This window comes from Oryza brachyantha, chromosome 6 (assembly GCF_000231095.2).
Source record: "Oryza brachyantha chromosome 6, ObraRS2, whole genome shotgun sequence".
Taxonomy (NCBI): Eukaryota; Viridiplantae; Streptophyta; class Magnoliopsida; order Poales; family Poaceae; genus Oryza; species Oryza brachyantha.
In genome coordinates this window covers 14,789,819-14,810,724 of record NC_023168.2, presented here as the reverse complement: position 1 = coordinate 14,810,724, position 20,906 = coordinate 14,789,819, and the positions used below count along the sequence as shown (strand labels likewise).

The 20,906-nt window shown below is 38.9% G+C and overlaps 2 protein-coding genes across 2 annotated transcripts; one reads left to right on the top strand and one right to left on the bottom strand.

Moving 5' to 3' along the window:
• The first annotated feature begins 8,802 nt into the window (after positions 1 to 8,802).
• LOC102722021 (T-complex protein 1 subunit epsilon) lies at positions 8,803 to 13,411 on the top strand. The gene is made up of 9 exons (XM_006656106.3): positions 8,803 to 9,102; positions 9,681 to 9,999; positions 10,613 to 10,961; positions 11,197 to 11,329; positions 11,405 to 11,457; positions 11,813 to 11,915; positions 12,280 to 12,446; positions 12,521 to 12,634; positions 12,917 to 13,411. Exons 1-9 carry the CDS (start codon positions 8,904 to 8,906, stop codon positions 13,085 to 13,087), a joined length of 1,608 nt encoding a protein of 535 aa, XP_006656169.2. The 5' UTR covers positions 8,803 to 8,903; the 3' UTR covers positions 13,088 to 13,411.
• A 6,170-nt stretch (positions 13,412 to 19,581) lies between these two features.
• On the bottom strand, positions 19,582 to 20,594 carry LOC102721740 (abscisic acid receptor PYL9). The gene has a single exon (XM_006656105.3). The coding sequence runs from the start codon at positions 20,468 to 20,470 to the stop codon at positions 19,838 to 19,840; it is 633 nt and encodes a 210-aa protein (XP_006656168.2). The 5' UTR covers positions 20,471 to 20,594; the 3' UTR covers positions 19,582 to 19,837.
• Positions 20,595 to 20,906: the final 312 nt, after the last annotated feature.

Here is a 20,906-nt window from a genome sequence, read left to right as displayed (position 1 = left end):
CCCCCATATCCATGAAACAACAACCGATTTGCCCTAGGGAAGGAGGAGAATGAGGCAAGGAACCTTGGGTTGCCAGAGGGCATGGAGTGCACCACTGCAGCCGCCGTCGTTGTCGTTGTCGCCGCCGCCGCCTCCGCTGTCGTCGCTATCATTTGTTCTGTTTATTTCGCCGCGTGTATTCGGAGTGAGATGTCTCACCGCTGTCCATTGGCCGGTCGAACGTTATATAACATTTAACATTTTCCTTAATTTTTATAATAGTATATATACATACACATATATATATATATATACACACACACACACAGCTCAACACTGGAGTTGTCGGTTCCCCTCTCCATCCACTTCCTATCTTATAAAAACCATCGCTTAAAAAACAAAAAAAATCAAGTATTTTCTTTAAGAAATCTATTTGTTTATGAGCCAAGTTGTATGGGTTATTTTTTTATGGGCTTATACAATTGATTTTAAGTTGTATAGACTTGTTGTAATAGGCAAATTTGCTACAGAGCATCCAAAAACACGTAATTAGTCGGTGGGCACCGTAAGATCATGAATTTATTATGGGGCAAAAAAATGGTAATTAGCTGGTAGACACTCCGACCATTATTTTATTATTTTCAAAGTAAAACATGTGAGAAAATTTTCAAAATACCGACAATGCCCTCGGTGGTTATTTTTTATTTGTAAATATGTCATTTGATTTATTGCTCAATAAGTCAAAAAAAATAGGCTCATTAGTTTTAGCTTTGAAATTGTTAAGAATTCTCGGAGCAATATGATGGCCACCGAGGGCATTTTCGGTATGTTGATAGTTTTCTCACGTGTTTTACTTCGAAAATAATAAAATAATGGTAAGAGTGTCTACCAATTAATTACCATTTTTTTATATCCTGTAACAAATTCATGATCTTACGGTGCCCACCAGCTAATTACGTATTTTTTGATATCGTGTGGCAAATTTTGCCATCGTAATATACAAGTATATTATTAGCAGACATAAAATTGTCACGCATGCATGCACACTTGCATTAGCAGTCGGATGACGCAACAAGGTTTTGATGGAGACACCTTTGATTTTCATAATAGGTAAATATGTATAATGAATATGAAATTAACACTTTAATTGTAGGCATAGTACTATTAGTAGTACGCACTTTCTTCTATAGAAGTATGATATTTGTTAGTCAGTGTGTGCACACTTTGGTTTGTCCGAAAATTGTGTTCACAATATACTCCGTATTTTACATTTTGAGATCAGTAACTTATCATTTTGTGAAGAAAGGAATGGTATACATGATTGCTTTAGTTTGACGGTGGACATGGAGACAAAATTTAGTGTCAACACAAAGATTTTTGGTAGTACTACAAAAAAACGAGTAGAATTTTTACACATGGTGGCGTTGTGGTAAGTCCTTGTTTGACCCTTTTCTGCTCTTGTCCAACAAACATTTATGGCCATGGCCCCTGCTCAGTCAACTTCACCGGCCCTTTCATCCGGTCTCTTCTCCTTGATAGTTGGTCAGTGGTGTCATTCTTTCAGGAAGCTAATAATGGATGCAAGAACCAGTTAATTTGTTTTGTTTTTTTTACTCGGTATGTATTGTAATCGTAGTCCTCGGTAAAAAAACATGTGTTTCTACTCACTTGGTCCGTAAATATATGCCTTTGTCGGTCTACCCAAAAACTTATGTATGTACAGCTTAAAATTTGTTCATCAATATACGTTTCATTTCAATAAATCGCAATCATTTCTCGATTAATTTACCCTCATAATTCACCATCTTAATAAATCACACTCATTATACATTTTAATCTCATGAATAACCACTATTCCCCATGTTAATCTTAGGTTGTGTTTTTTTCAGCTGTTCGACTAACATGGTTTCTCATTTTGCGAGTATGTTTTCTGAAATACTAAACAAATGTTTCATGAAAAATATATAAAAAAGTTTCTTTAAAAATACTATTAAACCAATTTTTTAAAGTTTATAATAATCAATAGTCAATTGCACGCCACTGAAAATCTAGTTTGACCCATGTTCGGAACTTAGCTTTAGGTCTTGTAATCCATTAGTTTCTCCTTTAGTCTTTTTTAGTTCCTAAAAACCTAAACAGGAAGACTACATCTATTCTATAGTGTAGCAGCACAAAAGACTCATAACTCATGAGACAGATCCAGAATCATGAGCGTAAAGGTCGCTCCGTCGCTGTAATGGGCGCCAGGATTAATTCATGCAAGCCTATTAGCCATTCTCCTCACTCGAACTTTGCTTGCCATTTGCTATTGTTTCAGCATCCATGAATCGTAGACTGGGGTTAGCCGAGGAAGATTGATACATTCAACACACAACACGTACTACGTACTATCGTTATGTTGTCTTCAATACTCCATCCAATACTTAGAAAGTCCATTCAACAAATTGTTTAAAAGTTCCAGATGGCCCGCAGGTTGTAAATAGCACTAAAATCCATATTTCTGTTCTTCATAGATTGAATCCGGCATTCCATATTATTTGATATATTTCTATGAAAGAGGAATACGAAGAGCGGAAAATATTAAATGTATTATGTAAGCTAATAATAGTAATTTATTCCATGTGGATACGAATTAGAATAAAAAAACAGAATTTCCGTGCATGATCATACTTGATTTGTTTTTTTTTTAAATTTGCTCCTGAGTTTTTGGAAAAAGATTTGGGATGATTTAGTCTTAAAAATAGATATTAAAAAGCTGCAAGGGAATAAAAATAATGATTGATAGCAGTAAGCATTCTACTTACGGGCTCTCCATTTCTTGAGGAAGCCAAGTTTTTTAAAGAAAACAAGGAAGATGTGTTTCCAAGCATTGTGTAAATATACTAGTGTACACCGTAAGAATTGCATCATTTTACAAGAGTTTTTAAATAAATTTCATTCTTTACTATAATTGATTGCCAAAACAAATGTCTTATTTTGTACATTCAATTTTTAAAATTCTTATTTCATTTTATGCTAATGTTAAATCTGTCTCATTTCGTGCTTGATTGGTAATTTTTTATTTAATTTGTTTTATCAAATAACGCTCCATAGCATTAGCATGGGCCCAGTACTACTACCCTATAGCGCACAAACATATTTTACTTAACCGACGCATAAAACGTAATAATGGATTAGCATATGATTAATTACTTATTAACTATAAGAATATTTAAAATGGATTCATATGATTTTTTAAGCAATTCTTCTCTAATTTATTTTTGCAAAGGATGCACCATTTAGTAATTCAGGTAACGAGCTTGCGCAAAACTAGGAAATATGGGGCAGTTAACTACACAAAAAAACTCGATCTGCATCCTTAGTTTATCATTCTTCAAATCCGACGACTAAAATTATCTTCACAAGAGATGAATGAATTTTGAAATTGGGTTGCCAATGGTTTGTGGAGTTTGAAAAAAAATTGTATTTACTGTTTTCTAAATCTTGTGGAACATTATTTGTAATATGGAACATGTAATTTGAGATTCGTTATTATTGTTGATTTGATAAAAAAAAATGATAGTGCACAACCCTTTGCTGCTGCTGCTGATTACGCATTGCTGCTGTGCCGTAGCTGCTGCTGCTCTAAAGATGTTAGTCAGGGACTACTTTTTAGCCCTTGGAAGAGGACTCAAAGATATTCTTACAAACTCAATTTTCCACTTATGTATATTATAAGCGAAATGGATGAAGACAGTTAAAATATAAATTATGGGTAAAAGTTTTATATACATGTCATTTATTAATAATTTAAAAGCAACGATAAATTAGATTATGATAAGAAAAACCTTAAAATGAAGTCCAAAATATATTCTTCCACGGAGAAAATATTCAAACACCGTTAGTATATGTGCATTTTTTTTTGTTTTGCTGTTGAAACTAATATTTTGGTGCACATCTGAGCTCAACAGGCTGAGCTTATGTTGTGTATTTGAATGTATTGGCCACGTTCGCGAGAGCTGAAAAATTTGAGAGGGTGATCGTTTGGCCAAATAATATATTTATAAATAAAAAATGGTTTATAAATAAAATTTTTATATACGTGATCTTAGCGTTCTAAAATCGAATGCTAAAAATAACTACGATGAAAACCCTAAAATTAACTTTAAAATTTAGATTTTAGGTTATAAGCGGGAGTGAAATGATGAGTTTTGAGCTTATGTTGGCACGGAAAAGAAGGATAGTCATTAGTGGGTGATTAGTTGGGTATTAATAACTATTATAAACTTAAAAGTCGAAATGAAGGCTCTTCGTTCCATTTAATTTTTCCCTAGAATCATTTGGAAGCTTCTAAATCTTAGATAGAATTCTGTAATGAGGATGCCTTATATCCGAAAGAAATTGTACGGGGATACGATTAAGACAATAATTTGGCTTTCCGTTATTCATGATGTGGTGGTTTGTTTTTAAAAGCAAGGTATTGGAGAACTTTTTAAGTTTATTTAAAACTTTTTTGAGATATTAAAAGAATTTCGAATCCCTACAAATCTTCAATTGGATAGGGTGAAAGGGCCCACCCAAACAAAACAAAATGATTGTTTGTTAAAATTAAGCATAAACGAAACAACTTATTTTTTAAAGCCCCAACGGGGTGTTCATGTATTAATTAAAAGCGGGAAAAACAATTTACAAGAGGAGAGATGTACAAGAGGGGGGAAGCAAAGCGATCGGCCCATGAGGCGCTCCGTTAGGAGGCTAGGCTACATTACATGGTTGGCTACCCCCGATCCGGCAAAAGCGAAACAACTTATTAAGGATTAAGAGATAATTTATAGAATTTTTTATGTACATGTCGTCAACAAACTATAAAAGCAACACATGAACAATAATAAAAGATGAAAAAAAATCAAACTCAAATCTAAATTTAGATTTTAAAATCTAAATTTTAGCTTCCAATCATAAACATATGCGAACGGAGAAGTGCATTTCTAGCTGTGGGCCATGCATGGGGTGAGAGGCTGAATTCTCTGTGATCCCTTTCACCGTGGGCCTTTCATAAGATGGCCACACGGGGGCCTACCAACCAGACTGGCCCAAATCAGTGAGGTTATCTTTCGCCCGGGGAAAAAGAAAGTCCACTAGAGATCCCTTAACAAACTTAACTATTAGACGAGCTATAAAAAATTTTCACAGAAAACACACTGTTTTACGTCTCTGTCGGTGCCGACCTCCCCCCATATCGCTCCCCCAAAGCAGCTTCGCGCATTCGACCGACTGCCATCTAGGGGTGGAATTGAGCCGAACCGAGCCTGGCGTGGAAGCTCGCCCAGAGCAAGGCTCCATTTGGCTTAGCTCGCGACTCCAACCGAGCTTGAAAACCAGGCTCGGCTTGGCTCGTGGGCTTTGCAACAAAAAAGAAAAAAAATCCTCTAGCAGTCAGGAGATGAGGGGGGGAGGGGTAGGCCGGACGGCATCACCGACGTACATGACACGAGAGGATGGGGGCGGGCCGTGGCAGCGCGAATGAAGGAGGAGGAGGGGTCATGCGCGTGGAGGGGAGCGGGTTTCATCGACGACGCAGTGGCGTTGCACTGCCCCTGCATGGCTGCATCCTGATCGAGCCATCCCTGCCTCTTGAGGTAGGTGGCCAGTGCCCTTCTCCATCTTCTCTCCGTTGGTCCTCCTATGCCGTGCTTCTAGAAGAAGCGCATGAGTGTTCCTTTTCTTCCTGTGGAATACCTACTTGTCAACGCGCCCAAATGCCGCTGACATATTGTGTGTGTGTCTGTGTCTCAAATCCCTGGATAGGTGCGATTTGTAGCATGCCCCCCATTGATTTGTGCATATATGAGTTATTATAGCTTGCAATCAACTGGTTAACGGGGTAGACAAAAGTGAATCGATTAAGGGAAGGTCAGCAAATCATGGTTAGCAGCGGAAATTGATCAAGCCTATTAAGCTCGTGAGCTGCTCAAGAGTTGGCTCAGGCTCGGCTCTTTTAGGATTCGAGCCGAGCTATTTGTCCAGCCCTACTGCCATCGCAGGCAGCAACACTGAATCTCAGGAACTCATCGGAGATGGCCGACGTACGTTGGTTGATGCAACTGTAGAGTCGGCCGGTGGCATTTCTGCAGGCGATGCTCTAATTTTTACGGTGGATGCATGAAAACCCCAGCCCATCCAAACGACACCAATTAATTAGTGCTAACATGGCATCTACGTGGCATTGTACACATGTTTTTTACTTTCTTTTTGCTGACTAGGATTCCATGTCAACAACATCATTCATGAAAATTGTTGGAAGATCTAAGAGCATTTCTAAGAAATTATCAAAAAATGATTTTTAAAATTGTTATGTTGGGAGTTGTCTCAAAATAAGTATCTTTCTAAATCTACCTTAACTCCAACAATATTTATATATTTAGATTTCTAAAATTAATTAGTTTCCACATAGGCAGGGGTGGGACTGGTCATTGGTTTAGGATTTTTTACTACTCCATTAGGATTTTTTACTACTCCATGCGCATGCGCAATCGACCGTGACGACTTCTTTTTATCGACTTACATGATCGTCTGCGACATATTTTTCTTGTTTGCACATAATCTCCTAGGCCATCTTTTATGTTGCTGCGGAACGACTGTGACACGTATGTTTGTTACGGCCAAAGGATGAAGGGGAAGGAGGTCGGCATGGGCGGAGGTGGCCAAACGTCGAAGGGGTGGAGAAAGAGCATGAGAAAAAAGTACGCATGGAGAGAATAAATACACGCGAAGCTGATTTTTTAACCAGATGGAGTAATTAGGAATACCAAAAAGACATCCAAATCTAATTCATTTTTTGTTAGCATTAGGAGCAATGTAAAAATGGGAGTAGGTATTGGGGCTATTGGAGATTACTTTTTAGACTAATTTTCCAAAAATAAGTTTTGGGAACAGAAATTAGGCACCGTTAGAGATGCTCTAAGTAACCCGGTTTTGTAAGTTGAGGACTTAAGACTTTTGGTATTGCGATTAAGGATGCGATTTAAACTCAATGAAAACAGGAAGGATGTAAAGTGGACTTATTCCACCTCAACATCCCCATCGTCCAAGCTAGGCCAAATTGACATCATCCAAGATGGACCTCGCAGAGCATGCCATATGAGCCCCACCAATCAGCCCAGCCCAAAAAAGCTTGGTGCCAGCACGGCTTAGTGGGTGGGTCTAATACGTGCGTGCGCGGATAAAAGTAACTATTTTATTTAAAATTTTATTAAATTACACGACATATATATGTTATAGTGATAGACAGCTGAGTTTTTTTAAAAACATATACTCCATATTTATTTTAATAAATAATAATGTTAACTTTTTTGATAAACGTTTAATCATTTGTCTTATTAAAAACTTACATAACTATCATTTATTTATTTTTAAGTAGATTTATTACTAAATATATATTAATTATAACTAACATTTTTTCATATTTGCACAAAAATTTTGAATGATTAAACTCACATCAAACATTCAACGACCTATTAAAATACAATGGAGTATTAAACATCCCTAAAAAATATCAAAAAGCAAAAAATCACACTTTTTCTCAATATTTTGCTGGATGGCGGCAGACAGGCCAACAAGCAAGCGATTCGCGCAAGTGGTCCGGAGGGCCGCACGCACATGGGCCGTGCTAGGCCACACGCGCTGCACGTCCTGGCCGCGGATAGGCTGGCGATCGCGAGTGGGCCGCCAGGCCGCGAGCAGGCTGGGGAGTGCGCTGTGAGGGCGGCGCGCGAGTGGGCCGTGAGCCTGGCGCAAAAGCGGCCCATAGCGCTGACGGATGAAAATATGGCAGAATCACTCTCGCTTTTTATAATAGTATAGATTTGTATAGATCTAATTTTCTATTTATATATATACACACATATATAATCTTTAAGCAAACAAATTTAGTATGTAAAGTGTATAAATACAAACTTAAATATATATACATATATATCTCTTTATACATACTCTATATATATATATATATATATATATATATATGAAAGTGTTTTTACTCATGAACGTGAAGTGAGTAGCTACACAGTAGGATCTAATTTTTCTATATATATATATATATATTCTTTAAACATATAAACTTTAGATATGTAAATTTTATACGTGCAAACTTAAATATGCATACATATATATCTTTATACATACAAACTTTTATATATATATATACATAGATATAAATATTATATATACAAAAATATTATTGATATAAACTTAATATAGAAAAATCTTTATACATGTAAACTTTATACTTATAAAGTAAAAAAAACAATATACATTAGAAATGGACTGGCCCATGTACCATATACATAAGAAACAGGCTGTTTTCCCCATGAGTCGAACCGTGGGCGAAAACATGGGCTAAAAACGTGCACTGGTGAGCTGTTTTGAGAGTGTTCGCACGCGCTCTCTTCGTGTGAGCTCACGCGAAATAGCCTTTTCACGGCTTAGTCGCTCGCATATTTTCCTTTATATTTTTTCTAATTTTCCTTAATTTTGTTAAATTTTACCGCATATTTTCAATTTCCCCTTATTCTGTAGAATTTTCGCTATTTATTTATTTTCCTTCCTTTTTATTTTATTTTTCATTTCTTTTTTATTTTTCTGACACATATTTCGAATTCTATGGCCCATCCATGCCAGTGTGCCGTCACTGGTTCATGCTCTTCTTCTATCGTGCCCGGGCCGGGCCGGGCCGGCTCCTTACTGGACTGTGACAGCACGGCCGGCCCATTTTGCCATGTGTAGGTGGATGGAGCCGAGCCGCGAGGAAGCCAGTAGTAGAAGAGAGTAGAAAACCCTCAAACCCTCGCACCCCGCCGCCGCCGCCCCCCAACACTCCGGCGCTCCTCTCACCACACCCGCGCCGCCACCCCTCCGATCGAGAGGAGGAGGAGGAGGCGTCCGCCATGGCGCTCGCCTTCGACGAGTTCGGCCGCCCCTTCATCATCCTGCGGGAGCAGGAGAAGAAGTCGCGGCTGCGGGGGCTCGACGCGCAGAAGGCCAACATCGCCGCCGGCAAGGCCGTCGCCCGCATCCTCCGCACCTCGCTCGGACCCAAGGGCATGGACAAGATGCTCCAGTCCCCCGACGGCGACGTCACCATCAGTAATAACAAATGATTCCCCCCCTCCCGCCGCATCCCTCCTCTCTAGGTTTCGGTTTCTCTCTTCCGTGAGATCTCCAATGGCGATTAGGGTTTCCGGGTGGTACACTGCGCGCGTAGCGTGTAGGATCATGAGATCTAGTAGCTGTTCGTCGGGATCAAATGAGGCATTCTTTTTCTGTAGCTCGTTGGTTTATATCGTCGGATCCGCTATATTGAGATGTGTATTTTTCAGCGCAAAAAATCTACCATTTTCTTCAGTTATGTAGTGTTTTCGGGTTAAGTAGCTACTGATTCGTGGTGAGGCTAGTTGTCTCCACAGGTAAGGATGGATTTATGCAGACAGATTATTGCTGACATTTTTTTTAGAGAAAAGGCTCAAAACCCTGCTTTTTATAAAGCAAAATAGAGTTTTTATGGGAGATTATTGCTGACATGATTTGTGTTTATTTCGGTTTTGAGGATCTAGGTTTACGCATTGAGTTGATTGTGCGGTTGTGCATGTATATTCTTTCTAGTGTTAGTTGATCTTCCTTTTTTGTGTTGTTGTTATTGACCATGTTACGTTATGAATTGCCAGCAAACGACGGGGCAACTATCCTGGAGCAAATGGATGTGGACAACCAAATTGCGAAGCTGATGGTGGAGCTGTCCCGCAGTCAGGACTATGAGATTGGGGATGGTACCACTGGTGTTGTGGTCATGGCTGGGGCTCTCTTAGAGCAAGCTGAGAAACTGCTGGAACGTGGTATTCACCCAATAAGGATTGCTGAGGGTTATGAGTTGGCCTCAAGAATAGCTTTTGATCACCTTGAGCACATCTCCCATAAGTTTGAGTTCAGTGCTACAAATATAGAGCCACTGGTGCAGACCTGCATGACAACTCTGTCCTCAAAAATGTAAGTCATAAGATAACACTGTAAGTTTTGGTCAATGTTTAAGACTTTATTCCATAAAATGAATACTTTAAGAGTTTAGAGATACAATGTTTCTTAGACCTGAGTTCCACAACTTCAAGAGGATATTCAGGGCAGTAGACAATTGTCTCCTTTTTTTTTTCCTCTGGAAAACAGTTTATGGACCCTTTTTTTTTTCTCAAGTAGTGTGCTCTCTCAAACAATTGTCTTTACCACTTCTGCTAGGTAGTGCAGTGGTTTTCCATTGATCCTTGTTTTACTTCCCTCTATGCCTTGGCATAATAAGAGGAAGAGATACCACTAATTACCACACTCTCATTTGCTGAGTTGCATATATGACAATTGTTCAACCTTGAGTTAATCTACCTGCTAGGCTACTCTTCTTTTACCGATTTGAAAACAGATCTCCTACTCTCTCTCTCTCTCCCCTAACAATATTAACTCTGTGGTCTACTTTTAGCATGGAAGGTGTTTCCAGAAAATGTTTTAGTCTTCCTCTAAATATATTTGCTACAGCCTTCGAACTATTGTTTTTATATCAGATTTGCAGTGACTAACAACTTATTTGATTGGATCCATTATTCTTATTCTGCAGAGTTAACCGTTGTAAGAGAACACTTGCAGAGATTGCTGTGAAAGCAGTACTTGCAGTTGCTGATTTGGAAAGGAAGGATGTAAACCTGGACTTGATTAAAGTGGAAGGTAAGGTCGGTGGGAAGCTGGAGGATACTGAGCTAGTATATGGAATCATTGTTGACAAAGATATGAGCCACCCTCAAATGCCAAAGAGGATTGAGGATGCTAAGATCGCCATCCTGACCTGCCCATTTGAGCCCCCGAAGCCTAAGACAAAGCATAAGGTTGACATTGATACTGTAGAGAAGTTCCAGACGCTGCGGGAGCAAGAGCAAAAATACTTTGATGAAATGGTTCAGAAATGCAAGGTAGGACTACGGAACATACATTGTTCCCTATATTTCCCTTTTGTTTTATTGGGTGACAATATTTCATGGTTGCAAATTTATGTAATTGATCCTGATGTTAGTTAGCAAATCAACTTTCATTTATTTCCTTGATTTCCCTAAGTACAAAACCAATTAAGTGAATGTATTTAGTTTCAATTTTCTCCAATCTATATAATTGTCGTGTATGTGCTTGCTAATCGATGATTTTTTGTAGGATGTTGGAGCAACCCTAGTTATTTGCCAATGGGGCTTTGATGATGAAGCCAATCATTTACTGATGCATAGAAATTTGCCAGCTGTCAGATGGGTTGGTGGTGTTGAATTAGAATTGATTGCCATTGCTACAGGTGCATGCCACATCTCTCTCCATAGGAATTTGATTGTCTTATTGACAGTGCATAACATATAAGATCTGACTGCAGGAGGGCGGATCGTTCCAAGATTCCAAGAGTTGAGTCCTGAAAAGCTTGGGAAGGTATACATCCTCATCTCTCGTGGTGTGAGAAGTACTTATCCATTTCTTTAGTCACGGAATTCTCCAGATATTTCTTATTTGTGGGTTTTAACTGGTTGCATGTTGGTGAGCACAACTTGATTGATCACCAGCTAATCCACTGTATATTTATCATCAGTCCTAATTAATTGTCATGCTAATGGTTGCTGAGTAGGTTGGTTTAATCATGGAGAGTCATGTTGTCATGCATGCAAGTACTTGCAACTTTTGACTAATAGTTACAATAGGAAATACAACCTGTTTTATTGCTGCTATATTTTGCACCATACTTATCATGTCTTGTGATTTTTGCTTGTGTTCTTACTTTTCTAAACAGGCTGGAATAGTCAGAGAGAAATCATTCGGGACAACAAAAGATCGCATGCTTTACATTGAACAGTGTGCCAACTCCAGAGCTGTAACTATCTTCATTCGTGGTGGTATGTTTTGAATATTCTTGCTTCAAATTGCCAAAGGAGTAACTGGCATAATTGAATACAATAATTTTACATGTAGATAATTTTGATAGTAATTGTTTCCATACTTCATATGCAGGTTTCTAAAATTGATAGTTACTGTTTAATAAACATCAAAATCATGTGCTCTGTTTTTATACTTTTTACTAGTGTAAGAGTTGAAAGCCAGAATTGTCATGTTACCTACTCTAGATAAAATTTTGAACCACGATACATGGTTTGTGTTCTGCATCTACTTTTCAGTCTCAATCAAGTAAAACTCAATAGTCTATTGTTAATAATATCCTCTGCTTGGAGCTTGTTTGATGATGGGACTGCCTACATGCAGGCAACAAAATGATGATTGAGGAGACAAAGCGAAGTCTTCATGATGCTCTTTGTGTTGCAAGGAATCTTATCCGTAATAATTCAATTGTGTATGGTGGTGGCTCAGCAGAAATATCTTGCTCAGTTGCCGTTGAAGCTGCTGCAGATCGGTACCCAGGAGTTGAACAGGTAATTATTGACTTTGGGGTTATACATTTGCATGCTATATGCATCCTCTGATTGTACCTTTCTTTACTTGGCAGTATGCAATCAGGTCATTTGCTGATGCATTGGATGGTATTCCACTAGCCTTAGCTGAAAACAGTGGTTTGTCGCCAATTGATACACTGACAGCAGTGAAATCTCAACAAGTAAAGGTAATTTGTTCTCTAGTAGTACATTTTGTTCTGTTATTTTGTACTAGCTGATCCTTAAAATAGTAAAATCCCATTTCTTTTTGATGCCATTGTGACTGATGTGCGACAGTTGCAACTAAAATACACTTGCTGACTTGTGTGGTCCATTATGGATTAAGAATTGTAATATACATTATGTGCTGGATTCTATACATTTATGAGTTTGAGCTAATTACAATATTTGTACCTTTATCTCTGCCCTTTGTATCTGTAATAATATAATATTTATGAACCCCTCTCCAGGAAAGCAATCCTCATTGCGGCATTGATTGCAATGATGTTGGGACAAACGACATGAAAGAACAAAATGTTTTTGAAACACTGATAGGCAAGCAGCAGCAGATCTTACTGGCAACCCAGGTGGTGAAGATGATTCTCAAGATCGATGATGTTATCTCGCCTTCTGATTACTGATTATGCTTGGGAAGACTATGGAGTTTACTGTGGTAGGCTTTGGTGACAAGCATTCCAGTAGGCTACATTTTGTCGGCCAATCGGGTTTTGGTTTGTACTATTACACCATGAATTGCTTTGCCCGTGCTGTTTGGTGAGCTATCTTGTTCGTGTGAATTACCTTTTGGTACTATATTTTCCTCACCAGCACTTAGTATAGCTTGAGACAATCGCACAAACCCCTTTGAAATTGGTCTAGAAGTTTAAGTGGATCAAGCTCAAGCTACCATTTTCTCTTGTACCCGCACAGATTCTTAGTTGCTTAATAGGTTGCGCGCTGTGGTTGTATCGTTTTGTGTTCTGCTTCGTCAGCATGTACTTTCCATTTCTTAATTATCACTTCCAGGCATATTAATTTCTACAATTTTTGACCAAAACTTTGTTTTATGCAATTAAGTGAAGAATGGCCTTTTGAGATTTTGCACTGAGCTTTTAGTCTTAGCAGGAACAACTCGTCTCATGAAGAGGAAACAGTTAGCTTAGAGTTACTGAATCTAGAGCTGAATGGGGGTATGAATTGTTCTAGATTATATTACTGTTAAAACGTAGAGGAGGCGATTGTTTGACTTATTTTATGAAAAATGCCAAACGACGTTTGCAAAATAAAACTTTTATATATCTTAGCGATACGACTCGATACGATATAAAAGTTAAAGTTAAGACTGAAAAATAAACTATGATGAAAAAAAACTAAATTTAATTTTAAATTTAAGAGTAAAAGTTTAAATTTTTGTTTATGAGCATAAGAATAAGATGGGGTGACAATCTCCAGGTGTTCGAATATAGTCATTGATAAAAATAATAATTTTTACGGAAAAAAATTGATGCCTGGATAATAATTAAGAAACATATTGCACGATAATATGCTTATTGAGATACAAAGTTACAAACAGAAACAAGATGGATAATAATTAAGAAAAGTTTTTCAATCGGACGATTGGATAGTCACGGTTGATTTTTCTTCGTATGATAGGCTCCCATATCTTTCGTTGTAGCCTGCATGGGCAACAGTGCAACACTCCCTTGCTCCCTGCCCGTCAGAAAGTCCTTATCGGTTGTGTTTTTTCAGAAAAATATGTGATTTTTATAAATATTTAACGGTATAAACAATGATATTAAACATTGCAAATTTAAAATATACTTTATAAAGATGAGATTATGAACTTTAATGTTTTTTAAAAACACACAATTTAGCAATTCGGTTGACAAACGCAAAAACCAAAAGAAAAAACACATCCAATTACCAATACGGTCCATATGGTTACATATAGTGAGTGTATTTTCACGAGAGTAAGTATTATAATGCTTTTAAAAACAATTAAAGATGGCAATGGAACCGAAACCCGATAGGTATTTACTTCATTAGGGTACATGTATGAACTAAATATATTACTTATGGATAATTAATCAGGTAAATATCTTCACCCAACAGGTATATTGATATGAGAACGTTCCTATTATCTCCATACCCGTTTACCCGTGGGTAATAAATACCCGCAAGTTCAAATGTACGTCATGACCCAATATCAAATAGCTCAGCCCCCTTAACCAAAACCTTAGATATGTCATCCATCATTTTTTCCTCACACTATATAAATGTGTGATGTCTTAAGTATCTAGTGTCTACTATAATATACTATAGAGAAACTATGCAATTTAGATTTTTTAAACTATTGTGGATATATGGGTGACCTAACGGGTGACATTTACCAAGGCGGGTATGTGTCTGGGGAAAACCCATGACGGGTATCAGTATTTTGATGGTACTAAATTTTGCTGGTGAGTATGGGTCTGAGATACCAATACCCGATGGGGATTTATCCGTTGCCATCCCTTTACACAAACTAGTATGTAGGATTAAATGGTGAGGTGGAGCAGAGAAGAGAGAAAAGAGGAAATGAGCCACTACTCATGCAAGGGTAACATCTACAAAAGAGAAATTTGGGTAAATTAGCTAATTAATAGTTGAAATTAGGACACTAGGACAGTCTAGATATGATGTGTTCTATGTATTTCCTCTTAATTAATAAAATTCTTACACGTATAAAATTAGATGTCACATCTATCTTTATTATAAAACTTGCTGCCAGGACAGGTTCTTTAGTTGAGCTTGTGGTATCTCCAAGAGTTTGATATATCAACTCCCCATCCATGTTTTTTTGGTAAATCTAAAAAAAATAACCTCCAATAGTTTATCATATGACTTTTTCAAATCTAGCAATTTGTCATATCTCCTCATTTGCATGTATATTTGGGAGTCGACTTTTCCTTTGCCATCCAGAGAAAAGTACAACGTAGCTTCTCTCCCGTCCCGACGTTGATTTTTCACCCTCGTCTGCGTGCCGCCTCCACTCCACAATCATCCTCCTGCCCGGCGGTGTGGCCCTGAGCTGGACGCCACGCATAGACCTCTTGGCCACGCGGCTTGTGCCGTCCCCCTGCCGACCTGCGACCGGCGGTGCCCTGCGCGACGCTCCGTCGTGCGTCGCCCCCCTGCGACCTGCGCCTCCGTGTGGCCGTTGCCTCGCGTGTCACGCTGGAGGCGTCGGCGCGGCATGGGGCGGTGAGGTGCAGGGCGACGCGTCCTGGTGTGGGGCGGCGAGGTGTGGTGAGGTGCGCTGTAGCGAGGGCACAGTGCGAAGTCTGTGCAATGCGATCTACCTCCTGCGTCAACTACCAACAACTTGTGGGCCCTTTTTTTGTTTTTGGCAGGTGGATTATCCTAAACTCTTGAAAATAATTTTACCTTCCTTTGACATATTGTTTACAAACTTGCTAAAACTTAGGATTTGGAATATCAAAATTACAAAACTCTTGGAGATGCTCTAATATACCCTACATGTATCAAATATACCACAGTATTTATTACCATTTTTATAATTTTCTAAGACATTTTAGCATTTTTTTTAATTTCTATTTGCCTAGGAAACAGCATGCCACCTTGACCTGCAAACCGCGCGATACTACGAGGAAAACATGGAGAACCGTAGATTTGTATTTTGAATTCAGTTTTTTTCTTTCTTTGGAGTGTGGATATATAGCAGATTTAACGGCTTCTACGGTTATTACGCGGTAACGGGCCTACTGCCCATTGGTTGCTTTGCCTCAAAAACAGTTTTGGAAACTCTGAGCAGCAGTAGGTTAGCTCCGGGATGGACCAACCACCATTACCTCTGTCCCAAAATAAACCAATCTTTTATATTTTAGCTACAATATTTGATATTTCTGTCTTATTAAAAAAATACGATTAATATTTTTATTTTTATTAGATGATAAATAGTACTTTAAGAATGACTAATTTTTTTAATTTTTAAATTTTTTTTAAATAAGATGGATGGTCAAACGATGAAATGGTGAAAAGTTTGATTTATTTTCAGACAGAAGGAGTAGTTCGGTAGTCTCTCGGCAAAAGCCAGAAAAAAAAGTGGACTAGTAATGTACATTTGGGTTGGGCTGCCGCTAAATCAGCATAGAAGTATAAAGTTCATTTTGGCTTGGCACTAATGGGCTTGATACAGCCTTCAAATCCAACTGTAGAAAGGAACCCAACGAGGCAACGACTTCATGGGCTGCATTTGTTCTAGTTAGATCTATAGAGATTGATGAACTATAAAATCGTAAAAACGAAAAATCATGTGGGTAGCAAGCGAAGAATTGTTTTTTTATGCTGGTGACAAAGGAACATTGTCTCCATGCTAAAAGAAAATAAAAGCATTGTCTAGAGTTATTTTGTACGAGGGAATAATCAGGGACGATTCTAGGATCTCAAGTTTAGAGAGGGTTGGTTATCTTCTTCTTACTCTAGCCCCTTCTTCTTCCTCTCTCCTCTCCTTTATTTTCTATGGGGGTCTAGCGTGTAGGGGGCTAGAGCCTTCATAGCCTCGACGTTGGATCCGTCCCTAGGAACAATTAATAACGTAGGATATGTCTGTCTAACCATACTTAATCCGTTCTTAGTAATTTTTTACATTCAAACTTTTCCTAAAACACCGTTTCATCATATACATTCTCTACTTAACCAATTACAACCTTCCACCATTCAATTTCTTTATCTACTTTCTTCTTTCAAGTTTCAACTAATTACAACCTTCCGCATTTAATTTTTGTATACTTCATCCTTAATACACACATCTAGCTCTAAATTTTTTATATATTTTAGGACAGAGGAGTAATGCATTGTATATAAAACTTTAACAAGGATTAAATACAACCTTGCAAAAACTCATTATTTTCCACGTTTATGTATTACTTTAAGTTATACATCACAAAGCATCACGAAAATTGGTGCCCATGTGCTTAAAAGAAACCGGGATATAAAGTTTGCAACAGATCCATGCACTAAACTCTTTTTAGATAAGAAAGATGAACCAGCCATGCACTAACCTAGGCTGACCTTTATCTATTTTCAGGTTCATGGCATTGACTTTATATCGTTAGTGCAGTGCTTTGACTTCTGCTGTGCTGCAGAGATATTTCTCTCTAGTTGGGAGTTGACTTTGGTGTGTGAGGACAGAAAGGCTGGGTTATCCACTGCATGGGGGGATGGGGCAGGTGCCATGGGCCATGCATGCATGATGCATATGCAGCTCTGCATCTTCAGCAAACTTTTTCTTGATAAATGTCTGTGGGCTCTGGGCAATCTGTTGGAGAGCACTGAATTACAAACTTGGGGGCAATTCTTTCAGTTCTTTATAGTTTCTATATGTACCGATTAATGGATAAATTGTTTTATTCATATTGAGAAGATACCATGGAATACTAAGGAAAGTATAGTATTCGAAATTTTTAAGTGGATGCCACCTTGTATTTTTCAACTTAAAAATGTAGGTATATTTTTAGAGGATACAGTATAGTATAGCTACTTTTAGTATTTAAATTTGAATGGTAGAGTTAGCCGTAATATAGGACATATGTAGTACCAATTTGTAACACTTTTGATAGCTAGCTAGTACTCCATTTCTTTTCATATGGATTTTGAACTGATCGACCAATGTCATATAGAAAAAAATTGAAATAATCAAGGTCATATAAAATAAGTGTAGGGAACAATTTTTAGGTTTTAGCCTTTTAGGAGAGGTATGATTTACATGAGGGGCGCTATCTTGTTCTATGGAACATGACTAATAGAAAACTAAGAGTATACTTCTGTTTGGGATATATACTATCTTAGACATCTCTAAAAACAGAATAAATATTGGCTCAAGAAAATAAATAAATTTGACATACTTACATATTATGTCACATACATCACAAGTTTAACTTAATTATTTCTTCCATAGTCACGTATACATAATTTATTGGAAACTGAATTCACCTATTTTATTAATAAACAAAATGTGGTCAAACTCTACATAAAGTGTGAGAAGCATTAACATATAATTGGTGGATAGAAACATCTCCTTTAGAGTTTGGAATGCCTTTTTTTCACTTCTCTTTTCTGGAAAGAAGTGTGAGACCCATGAAGCCACACAGTGACCCCACAAGGCAGCTTAGCCACCGAAAATAAGCTAATTAGTGGATCAGCTGCATATATATATTGCATACATGTACCTGATCAGTTCTTTTTTTTTTTTGCTTTAGGGAGTGACTTGTCCTAATCTATGCCGCTTGTTCTTGCTGGTTTCTTTTGTGTGTGATTAGTGCTTTGCTTTGGCTACCCAAGCAATGGTGGCCACTGCTTTTTGCAACAACTCTTTTTCATCCGTTTCATTGGGTCAGAATTCGGTCACCTAAATTCTTTTATTTTGAGTTAGCTCAGAGGTATTTGGATTTTTGGAATCGCCAAGAGCTAATTAAAAATACATGTATAGATACATATATCAATGTTTCCATTGGCATTTTGTTTTCTGATAACTGTACATCAAATTAAATACATAATTAATGTCACGAGATACTCTGAAGTTAATGGCATATCATTGGACAGGAAATTTCCTAGATTTTAGGCCATTTTCTTCAACAGTTATATTAACACAATTGATATATATACAGAGAGAAAAATTCAGAAACGGTTTTGTAGAGAAAAGAAATTGAGAAATGAAAGGGGAGATGAAAGCGATACCATCTTGAGTTAATTTGTCATGTTCGTCCTTTGCTGTCATCAACCATACGTCTGAAAGGCTGAAAAAATCTGAATTGCACAAAAAAAACGGCAGATAATAGCAAATAATTACAACAAAATCGCCAAGCATGCACCCTGTTTTCTTTTGTCTTGCCTACCTATATTATCATTATAAGTTTGTAAACCTGATTAGTATCAGGGTTGAACATTAATTTCGAGCCTAGTGATGGCCGCTGATAGGACGTACGTGTGCCCTCCTGCCAAAAACATCAAATCATTTGATTTTTAAAAAAATATTAGTAGATTCAGCAAAAGACCTTTTCAAATATCCATTTTTAAAATTTCTTACACAACACAAAGCCTTTTCGGTTTTTTCCAGAATCGTAAGCCCCGTGATTATGATGGAATAAATAAAAACGCCAATAAAAAGAGCAAAAATATGATACTACAAAACAAAACGGCTTACTTATGCCACCAGGATTGTTTTTACAAGAAAAAAGGAGAAAAAGAGAGAGAAAATACAAGGGATAAGAAAGAGAGACTGACAAATAACACGGCGCCGCCGCCGACGACGACGACGCCGGCACGACAAGACGGCCGGGGTGATGTCACGATGAAACGAGGACGGTTTATTCACGAGGCGTAGCTTGTAGCTAGTCGCGCCGCCGCGAAGCAGAGGAGGCAGCGGATTCCTCGGCGACGGCGGCGAGCTTCTGGAGGTTGAGCTTGACGACGGTGTCGGTGAACATCCTGGTGTCGTCCTCGGTGTTCCCGTCGGGGACGTCGACGACGTAGGACTCGACGACGACGCAGTAGGGCGAGGGCGCACCCGGCTGCGGCTGGAACTCGGTGACGGAGGTGACGGAGCGGTAGTTCCGGAGGCGGTGCTGGCCGCCGAGGACGCGGAAGCTGATGATGTGGCGGTCGTCGTCGAGGATCTCGAGGCGCTCTGTGCTGGTGGACGCCGGGAGGCCCGACACGACGGTGACCTCCCGGACGCTGCCGACGCTGGCGCCGTCGCCCTCGGCGAGCGCGCAGGTGCGGACGAAGTGCTTGTACCGCTGCGGGTTGCCGAAGCTGCGGACGATGGGCCACACCGCGCGCAGCGGCGCCGCCACGTGTTGCGTCACCAGCGACGTGGCGGTGGCGGTGGCGGCCGCGGCCCCCTCCGCCGGCGCCGCTGCCCTGCCGGGGAACGTGTGGTGCGCCAGCACCGCCGGCTCCAGCGCCGCCCTCTCCTCCTCCGTCAGGCCCTCCCGCAGCGCCCGCTCCACGTGCGCCTCCATTGATCCCTCGCTCTCGCTCTCGTTCTGCGTGCGATACAGCGATGTCGGGGTTGGGTGGGTGAGCGAGAGCTATATAGGGAAGGGATTAGGGAGGGAAGGAGATTTGTTTTCTGGTTTACGAGGAAGCCGACGACCAGCAACTTTTCGCTCGAGCATCGTCGATAACTTTGGCTATTGCTAAGTGACTGGGTACGTGGGATGGTTATGACAATAGAGGATATATAATTTTTTTATAATTAACAATATACTATCTCTGTACTAAAATTAACTTTATTTTCACCCATCACATAGCTATTAATACCGAAACTAAAAGACTGAAATAGACTCCACTTTATTAAACTCTAGCATAATTATCCTCTAATTTATCTATTCCTATTGTTTTTTTCACTCTAGCATGAAAAAAAATACAAGCCAAATATTAGTATTCGACTGGTCT

Coding starts and splice junctions, on each gene's coding strand:
- LOC102722021 (XM_006656106.3), top strand. CDS start 8,904: ATGGCGCTCGCCTTCGACGAGTTCGGCCGCCCCTTCATCATCCTGCGG. Junction 11,916..12,279: donor AACTATCTTCATTCGTGGTG/GTATGTTTTGAA, acceptor GCCTACATGCAG/GCAACAAAATGATGATTGAG. Junction 12,447..12,520: donor GGTACCCAGGAGTTGAACAG/GTAATTATTGAC, acceptor TTTACTTGGCAG/TATGCAATCAGGTCATTTGC.
- LOC102721740 (XM_006656105.3), bottom strand. CDS start 20,470: ATGGAGGCGCACGTGGAGCGGGCGCTGCGGGAGGGCCTGACGGAGGAG.